Source organism: Cherax quadricarinatus, chromosome 4 (genome assembly GCF_038502225.1).
Source record: "Cherax quadricarinatus isolate ZL_2023a chromosome 4, ASM3850222v1, whole genome shotgun sequence".
In the NCBI taxonomy this organism is placed as follows: Eukaryota; Metazoa; Arthropoda; class Malacostraca; order Decapoda; family Parastacidae; genus Cherax; species Cherax quadricarinatus.
In genome coordinates this window covers 3,075,312-3,088,571 of record NC_091295.1, presented here as the reverse complement: position 1 = coordinate 3,088,571, position 13,260 = coordinate 3,075,312, and the positions used below count along the sequence as shown (strand labels likewise).

The window sequence follows — 13,260 nt, the reverse complement described above, 5'->3', positions numbered from 1 at the left end:
TGTCACTCTAAATGTCTCTCAAGAGAGATCAAAACTGTGTGGTTGGTATGGTTCTTACGTAGATTCCAGGTGGACGTGTGTTTCTTGCAGGAACACAATCATAAGACTGGTAGTGAGTTGTTGTTGAATGGGTATAAGTTGTACATTAGTTGTGCTCGGCAGTTGAAAGAGGGGTGGCAATAGAGATAAAGGAGACCAACCCCCTTATGTGTCACAGGTTGGTAGGAGGCAGGGGGGAGGGTTGTGCGGGTAGATGGGCATGTTTCATAGGAGTGTATGTGCCAGCGTTGAGCAATACATGGGTAAAGGTGGATTTTGTGAGGGAAGACTTATTATATCATCTGCGAGGATTGCCTGCCATCACGATTATTGATGAGGATTGGAATTGTGTAATTCAGGGCCAGGATGTTGAACTGAGGGGGGCAGTTTGTGTTTTAACTGTTCTGAGGGATGTGTTGAGGGACGTAGGTGTCGTAGATGTTGCAGGAAGGGGAGGTTATATGGTGGAGCACACGTTCGTTCGTAGGGGGTATGCTGCAAGACTAGACAGAATTTACGTCATGCAGGGATTGGAGGTAGGGAGGGTGCAGACATTTGACGTGGATTTCTCGGATCATAGGGCAGCGATAGTAGATCTGTCGTGGGAGGGTGCCGTGCATATTTACCCCTGCTATTGGAAGTTGAATGTGCGGCTGCTCAGGGGGAAGGGGGGGAAACAGGTTTTGAGGAGTGGTGGAATGGGTTTTGGGGAGCTAGGGATCGGGCTATGGAGCTTACTAGAATGGTGGGAGTTGCAGGCAAAACCTGGGATTGCGAATTTTTATAGGTTCAAGGGTCGTGAGGAAGCAAGATGGAGATATGGATTGCAGAATTATTTGGAGGGACAGTTGCAGGCATGTTACGGGAGGGGGGGAGGGGAGGGGGAAGATATAGCACTGCTTCGAGGTGGGATTGAGGAGATTCATAATGAACGTTTTGACGCGGTACATTTTTGTTCAGGGTTGGACGATGTGTTGTGGGGGAATAAACCGACTGGGTATGTGTTGCATAAGTTTAGGGAATGTAGGAGAGTGACCACGTTATTGCAGTTAGTGACTAGTGCGGGGGTGGGAGATTACCCAGAAGGTGTGGTCCTCATCTCCACTGAGAGTATGAGCATTTATGCAGATGAATGGTTCAGGAGAAAATGGAGTGAGTGTGGGAGGCGGGGCACCTGGCAGGCATCTTTCAGTAGGGAGGTTCATAATGCTATAGGAAAAAAGGATAGGGTGGGGTTGGAGGCTGATATTAGTGAGGCTGAGGTGGCAGATGCGGTCTTCAGCATGTGCACGGGTAAGGCGCCAGGGATTGACGGTTTGCCTATTGATTTTTATAGGGCTCATTGGGGGGTGCATGAGGCATTGTTTTGTTGGGGTTTTGAACAATATGCTAGATGGGCAGAGAATGGGTGAGTCACAATGTACAGGCATAGTAGTATTAGTACCAAAGAAGGAAGGGGCGCAGGCGCTGAGTGCCTTCCAGGGCAATTTCCTTAATGTGCGCAGACTATAAAATGTTCGCAAAGATTCTAGGGAATAGAATGAAGGCGGTTCTCAGATCGCTTTTACACGGCGGTCAGTTTGGGATTCCAGGCAGGAGTACGCGGGATGGACACGGGCGCATAAGGGATTTCTTAGAGGGCTGTTGAGGGGGGGGGTTCTAGGGGTGGATTGGGAGAATGCATATGATTGTGTGGACAGGGTGTTTTTGCGTGAGAGTTTGTGTGATTTGGGCTTTGGTGCCAAGGTGGTAGGGTGGGTGGATGCATTGTATGCGGGGGCGAAGATGCGTGTACAGGTGAACGGTCGGTTGGGTTCTGGGATTCGTATGGAGAGGGGTTTGCGGCAGGGTTGCCCACTTTCACAGCTATTATTTGCTTGTGTACAGAACCCATTTTATGAGCTTGTAGACCGAGAGTTGTGTGGGGAGGGGGATGAGGGGAATGACGGGGGGGTTGTGGGTTACGTTGATGATACGACAATCTTACTTAGTGGATAAGGAGGATTTTTCAAGGGTGGGTAGAGTCATCGAGAAGTTTGGGGCCATAACGGGAATGAGGGTAAACAAAAGCAAGTCGATGTTGTTAGAGGTGGGCACTTGGGTAGCCAGGAGATTGGGTCAGGGATTTGGATGGAATGTCGTGGAACAGATCAAGATTTGTGGGATTTGGTACACAGCTGATAGGCAGGACAGTAGAAAAGTTAATTCGGAGGCGGTTAGGGACAGGGCGGCGGGTAGGCTACTTGGCCTTCGGGCTAGAGATGTTACATTGCACCAATGGGCAGTGGTTGTGAATTCGTTGGTATACAGTAAGGTTTGGGTGGCGGCAGCAGTATATCCCTTGAGGAATTGTGATGTAACAGACATCCAGAGGAGGGCATTAAGGTATATATGTGGGGTTATGGGAGGGCGTGGTTGGGACATGACGTAGTAATGACTGGGGTGTGTCAGGGGGGATTGGGTTTGTTGGCATTGGGGCCCAGGGTGAGGGCAATATACGTCAAGGTGAGATACCTCAGTGAGGGGGGTCAGGGGGCAGCGTGTGGGGAAGGTGATGAGGGACTTTCGTTGTTGGTGGAGTGGGAGGGACCTGGAGGTGTGTGAGGATATGTTGCAGTATATGTTAAGGGTTCGAGATGTGCGTCGTTTGCAAATAGGGAGGCTGGTGGGAGTTGAATATCATCGGGAGACACTGCAAGGGGTGGCTGTCTTCCCCACATATGATTGGAGGGTAATATGGGAGAAATTTCGAAAGCTAAGAATGCCTGCAAGGGTGAGAGAAGTGGTCTACAGATTCCTCATGGGAACATTGGCATCAAAAGAGGTGTTGAGGCAGATGGGATATGTGAGTGATGCTTCATGTGCGCATTGTGGTGATGTGGAAAATGCCTTCCATGTAGTGTATTTTTGCCCTTTTTTGGAAAATGTAAGGGTGTTGTTGAGGGGTGTTTTTGGGTTATTGGGGGGAAGGGTGGGGGACATGTTGATAAATTAGACACATGTGCAACTCTTGGGTATCTTTATTGAGGAAACGTTTCGCCACACAGTGGCTTCATCAGTCCATACGTAGGAGAAACTTGAAGAACAGGAGGAGAATGAGGTAATCAGTCCCTCAACCTTGAGTCGATGTGTTCAGTCCATCAATCTTGAATAGAATACGGCATATGAGCGGAGAAGCAGCTTATAAACCGTATGGCAGGAGAGGTGCAGCAGTCATAGGTGGTGTCACATTTGTTCAATGTGGAAGTAGGTCGTGCCCAAGAATATTAGGCAAAAAAGATACCCAAGAGTTGCACATGTGTCTAATTTATCAACATGTCGGTTCTCTGAACCATTCATCTACAAACCTGTCAGACACTGCAACTTCTTGGGATCTTAATACTTAGGAATTCTTCGCTTGCCTAATTCTTGGGCACGACCTACTTCCACATTGAACAAATGTGACACCACCTATGACTGCTGCACCTCTCCTGCCATACGGTTTATAAGCTGCTTCTCCGCTCATATGCCGTATTCTATTCAAGATTGATGGACTGAACACATCGACTCAAGGTTGAGGGACTGATTACCTCATTCTCCTCCTGTTCTTCAAGTTTCTCCTACGTATGGACTGATGAAGCCACTGTGTGGCGAAACGTTTCCTCAATAAAGATACCCAAGAGTTGCACATGTGTCTAATTTATCAGTCCCTCTCAGATCCAACCCTTTTTCACTTGAAAAGCTTGTCCAAGGTGTTTTCTGTAACAAGATGCCATGTGTTGCAGTGTCTGACAGGATGAACATCAAAATGGTATACAATACCGACAGGTTGTTAGGTAAGACACATATGCAACAGTTAGACAACTTTATTCCGAAACGTTTCGCCTACACAGTAGGCTTCTTCAGTCGAATACAGAAAGTAGGCAGGAACAGTAGAGATGTGAAGACGATGTAATCAGTCCATCACCCTTGAAGAAATTCTAAGACTTCAAGGGTGATGGACTGATTACATCGTCTTCACATCTCTACTGTTCCTGCCTACTTTCTGTATTCGACTGAAGAAGCCTACTGTGTAGGCGAAACGTTTCGGAATAAAGTTGTCTAACTGTTGCATATGTGTCTTACGGAATAAAGTTGTCTAACTGTTGCATATGTGTCTTACCTAACAACCTGTCGGTATTGTATACCATTTTGATGTTCATACTGTGTCCTTAAATAAAAATATAAAAAAAATTAATTAGTTGAGTGTAACTATTTAAACTTAGAATTTGCTTATACCTTTTGCATAGCCTGTTATTTTGCTGCTGAAAACAGATATTGAAGTCTCCCAGTATTATTGTCTCGCAATTGTTTTCAAGTCTGGACAAGACTCTGGAAAAGTCTTCTAAGAACTGGTCCTGGGTAGGAGGGCGGTAACTAGTTCCCACTAAGATGGGTTTGGTCTTGGGAAGCAGCACTTCAAACCATAGAATCTCCAGTTTATTGTTATTTAAATCAGGTCTTGGGTTGTAAGCTAAGTCATTTCTAATGTAGGCACATACTCCACCACCCTTTCTGTTCCTATCTAAGCGTTTTATATTGTAACCTTCTATTTTGACCTCGTCGTCAGTCACCGTATCATCCAACCAAGATTCAGAGATGGTTATAACTGCCGCCCTAATTTTGTTAGCTAGAATCCTAATCTCTGCCAATTTAGGAAGAAGTGATCTTTCGTTGACATGAATAAAGTGAAGGCCTGTTTTCATAAAACAATCATAATCATCAATATATGGCAATGGGTCATATGTATTAAAATTAGGGAAATCAATGTCATCACTGCTAAAGGGTAACTGTGCCAAAGTGCATTTGTTACACACAAAGTGAATTTTGGCACCGTTGCTATAATTGTACATACATCCATCATGCACCCACCCCTTGCACATTTTACATAAGGTGCCTTTTCTGTTTTTCATGCGTACTTTAGTACAGTGTATGCACCTGTTTGGTAGTGTTTGAGATAATGGCTGTATTGTCTCACATTGACCTATGTATGCATTACATATGGAGTTAAGGTTATCATTCCTAGTTACTAGACCGTCATTATCACCCTCATTTATCTGTCTGTTTTGCCTCTGCACAATAGTTTGAGGTCCTGGATTAATTTGGATATCACCACTTAAGAGCGCTACAATAAGAGCTGTGTGCCACTGTTTTTGTTTGGGTATGCGGTGTTGCCATACCTTGCGGCGATAGTGACATTTACTTTTCTGGTAGGATGGCAACTGTTGGGCTTTTACTGTCCAGGGCGCTGTTACTCCATTCACCTTTTTCAGCCACCATGACTGATTTCTTTCTTCATGGAATTGAAGGAGAAAGATAAACATAATTATGGCAGCCTGTACCCCCCTAATGCCTGCCATTTTCACTCTTCGCTCTTTTACCCATATACAATAATATTTATTTCTCTTTTCCAGTCACCTAGTACACCCTAGTATCTGCTTTAGCAATCACCACTGAATTACTAGTAAATTTTCTTCTTCAAACCCCTCTTCACTGCTCACTTTTCCCTTAACTTCACACACCCCTTTCAGTTAACCCCTTATTGCACACTCCCCTTCCCGCCTCACTTCACAGTCCAGTTTCACCTATTTCATGGGACTGAAAAGTTACCTGGGTGGGCTAAATTGGAATAACCTGACTATGGGTCAGGTAGGTGATCTCGGTTGCCAATATGACGTTTTTCAGGGCATAGTTCGAGCTGCCCAGATAACTTTTGCTCCGAGAAGGGAAATTAGATCTAACAAAAATGATCCCAAATGGATGAACAATAGATTAAAACATTTCATTGGTCAAAAGAGAGGCATATATAGGCGTATCAAAAGAGGGGATGGGCAGTTAAGAAATCAATATATTCAATTAAAGAGAGAAATAAAGAAAGGAATAAGAAAAGCAAAAACGGATTATGAGGCTAAGGTCGCAAGGGATTCAAAGACTAACCCAAAAAGTTTCTTTTAGGTATACAGAAGTAAGATTAGGGACAAGATTGGCCCACTTAAAAGTAACTGGTCAGATCACTGACAGCGATAAGGATATGTGTGAAATTTTCAACACTTCTCAGTTTTTACTCAGGAAGATACTAGCGAAATTCCAGAAGTAATAAATTATGTAGAACAGGATGATATACAACGCATGAGTGGGGTAACTAGTGACATGGTCCTCAGACAAATAGAGAAATTAAAACCTAACAAATCCCCAGGCCCTGACGAACTGTTTACAAGGGTGTTAAAGGAATGTAAAGAGGAACTTTGCAAAACTTTGGCTAATCTTTTCAACATATCACTTCAGACTGGCATAGTGCCAGACAAGTGGAAAATGGTAAATGTATTACCTACTTACAAAGCAGGAGACAGGTCCTTAGCTTCGACCTATAGACAATAAGCCTTACCTCCAAAGTGGGAAAATTTATGAAATTAATAATTACCGAGGCAATTCGTAGTCCCTCAAGGGAAGTTTTTTTTTACGCTGGTGAGGGGCTCTTGATCCAAGGTATTGGATCTGTGCTCCAGGTCCCTGAATTGAGCCTGAATACCTTCCATTCCCTCAACAGACGCTGTTTAATCCTACGGGTTTAGCGCTCCCCATGATTATAATAATAATTGAAAGGCATAAATTGATTAATGAGTCTCGGCATGGTTTCACTAAGGGGCGTTCCTGCCTTACGAATTTACTAACACTTTTCACTAAGGTATTTGAGGAGGTAGATCATGATAGTAAATATGATACTGTGTGTATGGACTTCAGTAAGGTTTTCGATTGAGTTCCACACGAGAGGCTATTGAGGAAACTTAAGGCACGAGGAATAGGAAAAAAAATTTCCTGGGAAGAGGCATGGTTGACAAATAGGCAGCAGAGAGTTTACATAAATGGGAAGAAATAAGAATGGGGGCACGTCAAAGTGGTGTTCCACAGGAGTCATTGTTGGGCCCCTTGTTGTTCACAATTTGCATAAATAACATAGATGAGGGAATAAAAAGCGACATAAGCAAATTTGATGATGACACCAAAATACCCAAATAGGCCGTCTAGTTCATTCTAATGAGGACATTTGAGCTCTCCAGGATGATTTGAACAGAATGATGCAGTGATCATAGAAGTGGCAGATGCAGTTTATTACAGACAAATGCAAAGTTCTAAATGTTGGACAAGAAAATAACCATGCCACTTGTGAACTAAATAATGCAGATCTTAATATTACAGATTGCTAAAAGGATTTAGGAGTTCTGGTTAGCAGTAATCTGAAACCAAGCCAACAGTGCATGAGTGTTCACAATAAAAGCAAACAGAATCCTTGGCTTCATATCAAGAAGTATAAATAATAGAAGTCCTCAGGTTGTTCTTCAACTCTATATATCCTTGGTTAGGCCTCATTTAGATAATGTTGCACATTTCTGGTCACCATATTACAGAATGGATATAAATGCTCTGGAAAACGTTCAGAGGAGGATGACAAGTTGATCCCGTGTATCAGAAATCTTCCCTATGAGGATAGACTGAGGGCCATAAATCTGCACTTTCTAGATAGGCGAAGAATTAGGGGGGGGATATGACTGAGGTGTATAAATGGAAAACAAGAATAAATAAAGTTGATGTAAATAGCGTGCTAACCATACCCCCGGCCGGGATTGAACCCGCGGTCATAGAGTCTCAAAACTTCAGCCCGTCGCGTTAGCCACTAGACCAGCTAGCCACAATTGACTCAAGAAATCGTAATGACACGATTGCAAATAAACCATACCCCCGGCCGGGATTGAACCCGCGGTCATAGAGTCTCAAAACTCCAGCCCGTCGCGTTAGCCACTAGACCAGCTAGCCACAATAAGATTCATCCAACTAGGTATATTTCTACACCATAGGAAAGTTAGCACAGGCACCTCTGTGACCACAAATGCAAGTTTTTACAGACGAATCTCCAGCTAGCGTGGCCGTGACGAACTCTAGCTCAAGTCCCTTCAGCTGGAGATTCGTCTGTAAAAACTTGCATTTGTGGTCACAGAGGTGCCTGTGCTAACTTTCCTATGGTGTAGAAATATACCTAGTTGGATGAATCTTATTGTGGCTAGCTGGTCTAGTGGCTAACGCGACGGGCTGGAGTTTTGAGACTCTATGACCGCGGGTTCAATCCCGGCCGGGGGTATGGTTTATTTGCAATCGTGTCATTACGATTTCTTGAGTCATACAAGTCCGAGCCACCTCAACAACACCTCCTCAGCCCTCTGGATAATAGTTTTAGTAATCCTGCACCGCCTCCAAGTTTCCAAACTACAAATTCTCTTCATTATATTCACACCACACATTTCCCTCAGACATTATATCTCCACTGCCTCCAGCCTTCTTCTTGCACCATTCACCACCCATGCTTCAAACGCTCTTATGAGCGTTGGTATAACTATACTCTCACACATTACCCTCTTTGCTTCCTTGGACAAAGTTCTTTGTCTCCACAGACTCTTAAGTGCACCACTTATCTTTTTCACTTGATCAGTTCTATGATTCACCTCATCTTTCATAGACCCATCTGCTGACACGTCCACTCCTAAATATCTGAATACATTCACCTCCTCCATACTCCCTCCCTCCAATCTGATATCCAGTCTTTCGTTACCTTTTTTTTTTTACTATCCTCATCACCTTACTCTTTCCTATATTCACTTTTAATTTTCTTCTTTTACATACCATACCAAACTCATCCACCAACCTCTGCAACTTCTCTTCAGAATCTCCCAAAAGTACAGTGTCATCAGCAAAAAGCAACTGTGACAACTCCTACTTTGTGTTAGATTATTTGTCTTTTAACCCCACACCTCTTGCCAACACCCGAGCATTCACTTCTCTTACAACCCCATCTATAAATATATTGAACAACCATGGTGACATCACACATCCTTGTCTACGGCCTACTTTTACTGGGAAATAATCTCTCTCTCTCTCTCTCTCTCTCTCTTTTTTTTTTTTTTTTTTTTAACCAGGGTTTGACAAGGTTAAGAATCCCTAGCTTTATTGACAGCTATTTACAGGTTAAGGATTCCTAACTTTATTGGCAAGCTAAGAGCTGTTACCTACATCAGCTCATTTGAAAGCATTTTTATTGTTATGAGACATAAAAGTAGGGAACAGTATGAAGTTGGAGCCATCTGTGGGCCAGCATTTTCATTTGATCAACTGACTTTATCTCGTTGACATCAATATGCTGTATGAATGTGTTCCATACTCGAGTCATCCTGGGTATGTATGATCTCAGATGGAGTGATGTCCTGGAGAAGGGTACAGCCAGAGTGAAGTTGCTGCTTTCTGCCCGTCTTGTGGCATAAAAGCTTGTTTCACTCTGTCCTCGAAGTGGATCCAAGTGTGGTATTTTGACAATATTGGCCTTGTACATAACAGTAAGGCCACCCACATCCCTCCTATGTTGAAGGCTCTGCTGAAATGACAGATCTATCCAGGATGGGTCCAGGCGAGAGATGAGACGTCTTGCTCTGTTCTCTACTCTGTCAAGCAGTCGCAGATGAGAGGGGGGGGCAGGCAAACCAAGAAAGTGGAGCATACTCAAGGTGTGAGCGTACTTGTGCCTCGTACAGGATCTTGCAACCCCTACTGTCAAGCAGATGGGAGATACGGCGAAGTGCTGTAAAGTTCCTGGCTGCCTTGTTTGCAAGATTTACAACATGGTTCTTCATGGTTAGTTTGGAGTCAAATTTCACCCCAAGGATAATAACTTCTTCTCCAGGTGCCAACATCCTCCCATTCATCCTTACTACTGCACCAGCATTACCATCATGGTGCCTAGAGACGATCATCATTTGCGTTTTCTCAGGTGCAAATTTTACTTGCCATCTATTTCCCCAAGCTGATATAGCTCTCAGCTGGTGATTGATGTAGCTTAGAGCAGCTGGCATTTCTTCTCTTGGATAAGTGAATGTCAGTGTACAGTCGTCTGCATATGCATGTGATTCTGGGATGAGATGAAGAAGGTCGTTGAAGTAGACATTCCATAACAATGGACCCAGCACGCTTCCTTGTGGAACACTTGCCCCAATAGGATGTCTTGCTGATTCCGTTCCATTGAGAACTACACTTAGAGATCTACCATGAAGGTAATCACTGAGGAGACATAGCGTAGAGCCTGCAATTCCCAGTGTTTGAAGTTTTGCTAAGAGGCCCTGGTGCCACACCCGGTCGAAAGCGCCAACAATGTCCAGTGCTACCACACAGCTGACTTTGGATTCATCCAGTGACTGGTGCCACTTAGTGGAGAGGTTTAACAACCTCTCCTGAAGCCATATTGACGATCACAAAGTAGTGAGTGGTAGTCAAAAAACTCTGTCATTTGTCTTGAGATTATTGTCTCAAGGATCTTACCAGTGATTGGCAGGAGTGACACTGGTCTGTAGTTGCTGATTTCTGCTCTGCTCTTCTTTTTGTGAACAGGGACTACATTTGCCTCTTTCCATAGAGAGGGCCATTTACACTGTACTAGGCAGTGCTGAAAGATGCGAGTTAGAGGTGCTGCTAGCTGGTCTGCACATCTTCTCAACAATCTTGGGCTCAACTTGTCTGGGCCCACAGCCTTTTCTTGGTCAAGCGATTTAAGTAGTAAATGCACCTCCTCCTGCCTTATTGTCACCACTGACAGTTTTGACACAGCTCTTGCAGTTCTCATCGACACCATGCCTAACCCTTCTAGGGTAGGGTAGGTGCCTGAGCCCGAGCCTTTAGCTCATAAGACTGTCATTCCCATTTGCCCCCTTGGGGCGGGGATGGCAGACCAGAGAGGCCTAGCTTGTGGCTAGGCCTGGGGACAGTTGGTCCCAAAGATGAGGAGGTACTTGTGCCTCCTCCCATGGGAGACTTAGGTCTCAGACACTCCCTAAAGAGGGAGCCAAGGCCGGGCCACCACTTGGAAAAGGCCCGGGCCGGGAGAATACCGGCTAATATTTAATAAATAAATAAATTATAATCACTCAAATATGAGTGCAAAAAAAACCGATTGTATAATTCTATAAGCTGGAAAATTAAATAAAAATAATTTTTCTCATAATCAGTCATTATTCAGCAATCTTGTTGTAGCCTGACTAACATGATGCAAGGTTGTGATACAAGTTTTATGTACTTTTTTTAGGCTTGATTTAAGAGTTTTGGCCAGCCGAACCAGGCATCAGTATCTTTGATACCAATTAAGTTGTAGCCATGCTTCTTCATGAACTTGATGAGAGCCTTAGATCCCTCCGGAATACGGTTGATTTTTACACACATGAGACGAAACTTGATCTTGTCCCAAGGAAGTGTTCGCAGTACCTGTCACCAGAACAAGAATTATTGAATACATTCTCGTTAAACATTTTGAATTAATTCTTCTTTCTTCTGCTCTTATATGATTATAAATTTGTCTTTGTGGTGAATATGAAATAAATTTTACGTGAATCTACAGCAATGGTTAAAAAAAAAAAAAGAAATTCAGACAACAAAAATAAGTAACAACTTTCATCTCTTTTCAAAATATAGTTCAACCAAAATGCACACTCTCTCTCTCTCTCTCTCTCTCTCTCTCTCTCTCTCTCTCTCTCTCTCTCTCTCTCTCTCTCTCTCTCTCTCTCACACTCACACACACACACACACACACACACACACACACACACACACACAGGGTACAGGGACAGCAGACAGAGAGGGGACTGAAGGAAGTGAAGGAGACAGGTCCCCTACAGAGGCGCTATCAGGCCATTGAGAGATCCAGGAAGTGTAAAGGAAGCAGTAATGGAAATCCTTAAAATGGATCCTGAGACATGAACGGAAATGCAATGGGAGGATGAATGGAAGAAGTCAGTCTTTGTTAATGGGCTTCGGGAGGCTGAAGGGACAACATACAAAGACGAAAGAGGGTGGAAAAAAAGAGATTGAAAATATAATGAAAGAGATAGGAGAGGGATACAAGACCCAACTGACAAACGTTCAAAGAATATGGGGGATAGTCAAGGGAAAGAAACCGTCCAGTCAAATTGATTTTAAATCTTAATCTTAATCTATGATGAGTTTCGAGAGTCGTTTTACTCATGAAGCCCGGGCCTGGGCCAGGCTCGTCTGGTGCTAGCCTAATCAACCAGGCTGTTGCTGCTGGAGGCCCACTGCCCCACATATTCATCACAGCCTGGTTGATCTGGCACCTGGTGAAGATACTTGTCTAGTTTCCTCTTCAAGGCTTCTACACTTGTTCCAGCAGTGTTTCTGATATTTTCTGATAAGATGTTGAATAATCTGGGGCCACGAATGTTGATACAGTGTTCACTTATTGTGGCCACTGGGTTTATTTTGCACTTCCTCCCATATATCTTGCTCCAGCATGTTGTTATGGCAGTGTGCAGATTTAGGACCAGGCCCTCGAGTACTTTCCGGGAATGTATTATCCTGTATCTCTCTCCTCTGTTCCAATGAGCTTTACTGGCTCTCTGTGAGTTGTAAACGATCTCTGTATTTGTTCCAACTCTGATATGTCTCCAGCGCTGAACGGGGCCGTCATCACTGAAAAATATTCCAAATAAGGGAGCACAAGCAATTTGAGAAGTATCACCACTTGCATTATTTCCTTTGTTTTGAAAGTTTTCAATACCCACCCTGTCATCCTCCTGGCTGTCGTGATCTTTATCTTATTGTGTTCTCTGAAAGAAACGTCAGCTGACATAATTATTCCCAAGTTTTTTACGTGTTCCTTTGGTTCCATTTGGTGACCCTCTTGAGTTTTGTATAGTGTTCCTTTTGAGTTCATCATTCTTTCCATGCCTAAGCAGCTGGAACTTACCACCACTGAACGTCATGTTGTTCTCCACTGCGCACTGGAAAACACTGCTATATCCTCCTGTAATTTTTCTGTGTCTTCTACCGAAGTGACTTTCATGCTTATTTTAGTGTCATCTGCAAATAATGATACAAAGTTGTGACGGGTGTTTGTATCTATATCTTCTGTGAGGATGAGAAACAAGAGAGGTGCCAGAACAGTGCCCTGGTGCTGGATTATACTCTGTTTACTTCTACTTTTTCGTGCTCTGTCTGTTAGGAATCCGAAAATCCATCTTCCTACCTTCCCTGTAATGCCTATGGCCCTCATTTTGTGTGAAATTACCCCATGATCACATTTGTCAAATGCCTTTGCAATGTATGAGGTTTATGGCATCTGCATTTTGGTTGTCTTCCAAAGCTTCCGTAATTCTGTCA

At 43.7% G+C, this 13,260-nt stretch overlaps 1 protein-coding gene across 1 annotated transcript in view; it reads right to left on the bottom strand.

Annotated features, from left to right (window-relative positions):
* Window positions 1-11,077: 11,077 nt before the first annotated feature.
* Window positions 11,078-13,260, bottom strand: part of LOC128684238 (protein Star) — a 45,842-nt gene continuing 43,659 nt past the window's right edge. The window contains exon 6 of the mRNA XM_053770412.2: window positions 11,078-11,349. Coding sequence (XP_053626387.2) covers window positions 11,170-11,349 — 180 coding nt within the window. The 3' untranslated portion in view covers window positions 11,078-11,169. The remainder of the gene's footprint in view (window positions 11,350-13,260) is intronic.